This window comes from Sinocyclocheilus anshuiensis, unplaced genomic scaffold (assembly GCF_001515605.1).
Source record: "Sinocyclocheilus anshuiensis isolate Anshui unplaced genomic scaffold, SAMN03320099.WGS_v1.1 scaffold379, whole genome shotgun sequence".
NCBI classification, from domain to species: domain Eukaryota; kingdom Metazoa; phylum Chordata; class Actinopteri; order Cypriniformes; family Cyprinidae; genus Sinocyclocheilus; species Sinocyclocheilus anshuiensis.
In genome coordinates this window covers 1,217,924-1,225,666 of record NW_015552574.1, presented here as the reverse complement: position 1 = coordinate 1,225,666, position 7,743 = coordinate 1,217,924, and the positions used below count along the sequence as shown (strand labels likewise).

The following is a 7,743-nucleotide window of genomic DNA, read 5'->3' as shown; positions in this document are numbered from 1 at the left end:
ATATGTACATTTAACATATATGCCATCTTCAGTGGGTTGTAGGAGAAAATGGTGTCCTCAAGCCAAAACGAATCAACCCAAATATCTACCAGCCACCATCATTAAAAGGTAAAAGCCTGTAGTTTTGCCTGTGATGTGTGATCTGTGTATTGTGTATATTCCTTTAGTATACATATTGTTTCTGAAGACTTTCCTGCACTGTGCCGGCCCTGGGTTTAAAAGCTCTCCCAAGCTGCAAGTCTGTTTTTCTCATTTTACCATGCGTGTGTGTAAGATTAGAGATGGTGACAGCTGTGATGGGTGTGAGTCTGTGCTGCTCTGGATCATCCTGGATTACAGCAGATATCATACAGCTGCAAACACACACCATTTCAGAGGACAGACGTCCATCAGAAATGTTCACCATCAGACCAATGCACTACAAAGATTGTGACCCACTGAGGACAATCTAGATTACTAGATTATGTCAACATAACGGTGCTGTTGTTTTCAGTTTTGGCTCCGTTTAGATCCATTTTCATTGATGGAGCAAAAATAAACAAAATAACTGGCCGTATTTTGTCTAAATTGTAACTTATTGGCTTAGTGTTTATAGAAAATTCCATTTGATATCAAGGTGATATTGAGTTTGACAGCACTACTGCTTTTCTAATATTGCTTAGTCTCGTTTGATCCATTTATTTTTCTTAGGAAATTCTATGAGAAACTCTAGAAGCTTGTTTTCACCACAGAATAAAAATAAAAGGTAATTGTGAATTATCTCATATTAAGTCACAATTTTGAGAAAAAAAAGAAAACCAGAATTGAGATATAAACTCGCAATTTCATGACAAAAAAAAACAGAATTGTGAGTGAAAAAATTGCAATTACATTTTAACGTACAATTACATTTTCATTTTTTATTCAATGGTGAGAAAAAAGAATTGTAAGATGTAAACTCAGAATTCCGAGGGAAAAAGTCAGAATTGTGAGATAATTCAGGCTACGTCCACACGAAGCCAGAGCTTTCCCTATCCGATCTTTTTTTTCTCCTCATCTCAAGAAATATCTGCGTCCACACAAAACCACGAAACCGACACAAAACGATGTAGTATACATGCCAGACCAGTATGTGGTGCTGTAATTCTGCCACAGAGATACACTAGAAACGGAGAAGACTTGAACTATGCGCATAAACCTTTAGCGCGGTATACAAACGAACATGGAACAATACATTTATTAATCTGTGTTAATGTTAGTTAATAAAAAGACAATCGTTCAGTGTTTGTTCATGTTTTTGTTGCTGTTATGTGACGTAGCGGTGTCTGACTAGGGGCGAGACGTGGGCTGATGACGTCATAGTTTCAGAAAATATACAGATTCGCTGTCCACACGAAAACGCAAGGGTGGCGTTTTCAGATTTATCCACTCTGGGACCCGGTTTAAAAAAATAGCGTTTCACTCTCCCAAAACACCGGATCCGTGTGGACGAAACGGCAATATGATACAAAATTTATGCGTATACAGCTAAATATGGGTCCATGTGGACGGGGCCTCAGAATTGCGAGAAAGTAATTCAGAATTCTGACTTTATATCTCGTAATTCTGAGTTTCTATTTTGGAATTCTGACATTTTTCGCAGAATTGTGACAAAAAAGTCTGAATTGTGGGACAAAAAGTCAAAATTACCTTTATTATTTTTTTATTTTTTTATTCTATGGCAGAAACCAAAAGAAAAAAATTAACAGAATTAAATTTGTTTTATTAGTAATGCGTGAAATGAAAAGAAGGGAAAATAGCTATGCATTACTGTGATATTGTCTCTGAATGTGTGTTTTGTGAATCGTCTATTTGTAAAAAGACAAGTGGTTTATCCCTGTCCATACATGTCCCATCATTGTAGCAGAAATAAAACCCATTCTGGTTGGCACAGCGCACAAGTCTTGCTAAAAAAGTAAACAGACCCATCCCTCTTTATCCGTGTGTGTTTGTGTATGTTCCTGTGTTTGTCCCTTGTGGTTTGATGATCCCTGATTTGTGAATCCCTCTGTGTGTGTGTGTTTGTGGTCGTGTGTTTATAGCCGTGCAGCAGATGGCTGAAGCTCACATGCAGAAATTAGGTGTGTATCCTCAAGTAGAGGAGGAAGGGGAGGAGCCTATTCAGAGAGGGGGGGAGGAGATTTCCTCATCCTGCACACCTGGTAATCTTAATATCACATCACAGATGAACCCTCCACATATGCATGTTACGTTGTCAGTATTATATTTAGTTTTTTTATCATTTCATTTGGAAAGGTTACTGCTGAATGTTCACATCAGCCTTGCAAAAACAATAGTAAGAGAAACTTATGTTCACACGTTCTCAAATATTATGTCAGATTAATATTACTAAATACTTTTTCTACTACTATAACTATTAGTTTTAAAGGGGTAAATGAAAAGAAAAGTCAAAAGTTAAGTTCTAATGTTTATTTTAATATTTCTATTACATTATGCATATATAATAAATACATTTAATAACTTCAAAAGTTAATGGGGATAAATAAAATAAATTAATAAATGTCTTATTGTTTTATTTTTATTACATTTCTATTGAATGATGTATTAAACAGCGATAAATAATAATGTGAACTGTTACAGTATTCTGTTAATTATCAGTAGTAAGTGATAAAGATGCAGATAACCATTTTCTGATAAATATAGCCTATTGTAGGCACACATCATTGTTTTTATGCAATTGGAGGTGGACTTTGGGTTATTGGGTTTTTAAAGACTTGTTTTTAGTGGGAAAAACTGAAGTTACTTATTTTTTTAACATTTCACACGTGATCTTGGGTTCAGAGTACAGTCTTTTATTGTGCATCTGTTTTCTTCTGTTTTTTTAATGAAAAAAGTTCTGTCTTAGTTTTATTTAAGCGCTGATGAAGTATATGTGGTCTTTGTGTCATTAAAACACCATTGTTTTCTTATAGGGTTACTCCACCCCAAAATGAAAATTCTGTCATTAATTACTCACCCTCATGTCAATTGTTGAATAAAGTCGTTATTTTTGTTTTCTTTGCGTACAAAAAGTATTCTTGTAGCTTCGTAAAATTACGGTTGAGCGCCTGATGTCACATGGATTATTTTACCGATCTTTTCTACGTTTCTGGACCTTGATCGTGGTAATTACACTGCTGTCTATGGGAGCTTACGGGTTTAGAACGACATGAGGGTGAGTAATTAATGACAGAATTTTCATTTTGGGGTGGAGCAACCCTTTATATTGTGCTACTCTCTCAATCAAATCAAATCAAATTTCCCAATCAAATATGAGAATATCTGTTGATTCCATATTTTATTTAATAAATACCCATTTTAAAGATTCACAGGAGCAAAGGGACATGGAAGAACACCAGCCCGGCATGAGAAAGGCAGGAGCCACGGCACCAACTGATGAAGAGGAGGAGGAGGAAGTAGAAGCAGACAATATGGCAAAGGATGAGTGCAGAAATGTGGACTGATAAAGTTTGAGGAACTTTAGAGATTTTTTCATAATGCAGAACCTTGTTTGGAGATCAGAATTATTGTTTATTGATAACTGGCTGTCAATAATTCCATCACTTGATAAAAACGGCTGTCTATTTGTATTCAGAGACAAAAAGAGACTTAAAAAAAAAAACTCTGAAAGACTCTGAATTTTGGAGTGGTCAAACAACCTCAAACAATTAATTCGCCCCGACATTGCCATGAAATAGAAATACATGAGGTTAAATCCATCAGCAGTCATCTAATATCATCCTTGCATTTCATACATTTGAACAAAAAGCTAAAGTACAAATGTTTAGTTCTATGAGCAGCGCAGTATGAATGTGAAGTGTTGAGAAATGTGTTCATATCATGTCGTGTGTGTGTGTGTGTGTGTGTGTGTGTGTGTGTGTGTGTGTGTGTTTGAGTTGCAGTATGTTTTGCGATCGGTGCGTTTCTTTGGGCCTACACTGCCATCTGGAGTACAGAGAATTGTTATACCGAATCCCATGAAATCATTTGCCAAAAACAATAATCCCAGAGCACATGGAAAGGCTCAATATCTAAGTATTTAGCAGCATTATTATTTGTTAAACCATTGCCAACATCCTGGTTAAATTAGTTAGTTAATTTAGCAGAAACCAAAAAAAAGAATGTTTATAATTTCAAATATAATTATATTTGCATATTTATGCATATAAAAAGAAACAATTACTAATTTCTAAAATTATCTAAAATAATTTCTAAATTCACCATTGGTAGGTGTGGCAAAACGTTTCAAACACAAAGATTTGAAGAGTACTTCTAAAAAAAAAAAACCAGCTGATAAAGACTGTAGTTATATCAGTATTCCAAAAAAGGCTGTTTTGTTTTTACATGGAGTGGACCATGTTAATATCACATACTATTTTGCTTTATCTCACTGTTTTGGGAGACTTTTGCCTCATGCAACTAATCGTGGCAGACTGTGAATAACACATTCCTACAATGATGTCTTTGTGATGCATTTGTGTTTTGTCAATGACATGGTGATCAAAGCTGCTATAAACATATTTGCATACAGAATAGAATTTGCATCTCTTGATATGACTGTATTTGGTTACAGATAACAAAAAAACTCCAAATTCAGTGCCTCGGGGTGAACGTTCATTGCTCGGTACATCAGGAACACGTATATAATTTCAGTCGATTACTGTAGTTAACAACTTGCATTAATATTAGCTGGGTAACTTATTACTTATCTTAGTTTTTAAGTTTCTTCCTTAGCAAAATCTTTTAAGGGAAAAATGTTTAACTATTTTTAAAAATGATTGATGATGATTTAAAATGAGAAGCTGACAGCCACGTGTTGCTTTTTTAAGAAATTGTACTGCTTTATATTGAAAATAATCATATTTGTATGCATATATATTTCTTCAAAGCTCATGCAGGTACATGTTGTTGATTTTGATTAACGTACAATAGAAAATCTGAGAAAATGTACCCAATTAGTATCGCTATCCATACGAACTATGGAAATGTTTTAGGTTAAAGTCTCTGTATCAATAAATATATTTGCACTGAATTAAAGTGTTAAAGAATATCTTCTTTTTCATGTTTTTGGATCATAATAAGGCAAACTCTATTACACAGTCTTCAAATATTGCTGCCATTTGAACAAAATTGGACATGTTTGACCTCGGTTTGAAGTGCTATTACTTTACATTTGGAAAGAAAGTATGATTTTTATACTCTGACCAATAAAAATGTTCATCAAAAAGGCATATTTTCAGTTTAATGCCGCAAAGATGAGCATGTGTGGGCAGTTTTGGCAAAAACAGCCAGTTTCTGTTATAAACAGATGGCGGCACAGTGGTTCTCTATCCCATATCTTGAACGTCTCTGCCTTTGATGCTTTCAAAATCTGGGCTGAAACTGATCTGGCTTGGATTTCCATAAGAGGTGGTCCATATTTTAGTCAAAAATCAAATTTCTCAGATTCTCCGCTGGCAGCTTCTGCTTTAACTATCACACCATTAGGAGGATCCAGGATTAGGTAACTTCCCCAGTCTAACGTTTGCATCAGATCCCTGTATTTGGCATAGTGGCTAACAGGTGGGGCAGCACAAGTGAGATGTGATGCATACTTCACACAATATAGTGATCAGAGTTTTATGGTGACTTATGGGAACATGTGGCAGATGGAGGAAATGAAACCCAGGGTTTATGCCCTGACGCTGCAGTCGCTGTAGTATCATTGACGGTGGGAAATTCTAAAACTAGATCAGACTATTAACATATTTAAGAAGAACTAAAAAGTTTATGGAGGACATGATGTTAGTTATGGTGGGAAACGAGGCCATCCATTCACTAGAAATCATGCAGAATTATGAGACTTAAAGGCACAATATGTAAGATTTTTTTATTAAAATATCCAAAAACCACTAGAACAGTGTTATATATTTTGCTGACTTGTGTACTTACATTATCCCAAATGTTTTGAAGAATGTTTAAATCCAGAGAAATAAGCAATTTTAACTAGTGACACAGAGCGTGTCTATAGTGTCATTGTGTCGCCTGCCAATGACGTCATAACCCCTCGATTTCCGGTTTTGTTTTGTAGAAAACATGGAAACACCAAAGACACTTTAATATGTTGTGCGTTTTAATAGACCGGTGACGACCGCACAGAGTAGCATTATAACAGAACTTTTAAATGTATCTAGTATGATAAAACAGCGCTGCTTTTTTTCCCCCACATACGCACGACCAGAAGGAGCGGAAGCGGTCGACTGTGGCATAATAAAAGCTCCGCTGCTTTCGAGCCGTGTGTCACGCTTGTTCAGCGGCCTGTTTTCGCTTCGACGGTTTCAGCCTCACCCTGCTTCATTCTACTACCTTAATAAATCATTAGCTCATCCATGAACATGATTTCTGCCCGAGTCCCGTCGGATTGCGTCGGCTGTGGGGATGAAGACCACAACTCCCATGATTCCACACTCAGTCACTGCGTCATCAAACTACGCCTTTGCTTCTTTGTTTGTTTTGAATACGCGCCCTCTAGCGGTGAAAATTACATATTGTGCCTTTAAAGTACAAATATCCACTTTTTGTATTTACCCAATACAATTTCTTATTTTTTATATACAATTTATTAATAATGTGTTCATTACATTCTTTACCAACATCAACCAAAATACCAGCGTTATTATAACTAAACATAGAACTATGGTAATTTGATAATAGTCATTCATAAGGATTTTCTCACTGGTTTAAGATATTAGCCTATATTAAGCTTTTCAGATTTCTGATTATATATACTGTATCACGTGATGCATTTTAGTTCATTTCGGCGTTTCACACTTCAGCCACGAGCGCTTAGAGCGTCGATCAGCTGGCGGATGTGACGCTTTCCCGCATCCGTTTGTTATCACGGAAGAGCAGCAGCCTGCTAGTGAGAACGATGCGCTGATTCTGGTGAGTTTTTTAGAGCGTCGATCAGCTGGCGGATGTGACGCTTTCCCGCATCCGCTTGTTATCACGGAAGAGCAGCAGCCTGCTAGTGAGAACGATGCGCTGATTCTGGTGAGTTTCGGCTTTACGTTGACTCTCTCGGCTGATTTTTGATTAACAACGGGTTTGGTGCTTTTAAATGACTTGTAAACAACTTGTACCAGCTGTCAACTAACCGAGAGGTCAGTGCGTGTTTAAGTTTAGAGCTGCAAGCTTGTTTATGCTGCGATTTGCGTGCTAACTAGACAAATAAGTGTGAATGTGCTCCTGAATATTCATTAGGTCTCTTCTAAATTTCAAGTATGTGTTTATAAAGGGTTGTTTATTAGGGACTGAGGCAGTTTTTAGCGTCAAATATATATTTAAAGCTTGTTTGCCACACGTAGAGGAACTGCATTCATGTTGACAGTGCAGAATTGAGTATAAGATGCTTTTGCTTCCCCAGTATTTATTCTCTGTTCTATGTGTCACATGATTTTATTCATTAATTCTTTGTACAAATAGGAAAGAGAGGGTTATCAAACCTAAAAAGCCTAGTATTAAAGGTTAAAAGGTCTCTAATAAATCAGTCTAATCACCTTTACCTCCTGTCATAATGGCAATTATTTCATAAGTATGACAGAGATTAAGCTAGATTTAATGCTCTTAAATGATTTTTAGAGTTGTCATGTCAGCATATTCACTTGCTGAAACTATGACAGTTCATAAACACAAATTAGATGGAAAATGATGGCATTTAGTGAGCCATTGTCAAACCATTCTACC

The 7,743-nt window shown here is 36.1% G+C and overlaps 2 protein-coding genes across 5 annotated transcripts in view; both read left to right on the top strand.

The window, feature by feature from the left end:
* Positions 1-4,292, top strand: part of ppp1r1b (protein phosphatase 1, regulatory (inhibitor) subunit 1B) — a 20,218-nt gene extending 15,926 nt beyond the window's left edge. The window contains exons 3-5 of one of the 2 annotated variants that reach the window (XM_016455901.1): positions 33-108; positions 2,061-2,180; positions 3,343-4,292. In XM_016455901.1, the coding sequence (XP_016311387.1) occupies positions 33-108; positions 2,061-2,180; positions 3,343-3,482 (336 nt within the window). In that variant the 3' untranslated portion in view covers positions 3,483-4,292. The remainder of the gene's footprint in view (positions 1-32; positions 109-2,060; positions 2,181-3,342) is intronic. The other variant, XM_016455902.1, reaches the window with a different exon arrangement.
* A 2,429-nt stretch (positions 4,293-6,721) lies between these two features.
* Positions 6,722-7,743, top strand: part of stard3 (StAR related lipid transfer domain containing 3) — a 12,644-nt gene continuing 11,622 nt past the window's right edge. The window contains exon 1 of one of the 3 annotated variants that reach the window (XM_016455953.1): positions 6,722-6,942. The gene's annotated coding sequence lies outside the window, so the exon portion shown is untranslated. The other 2 variants (XM_016455951.1, XM_016455952.1) reach the window with 2 other exon arrangements.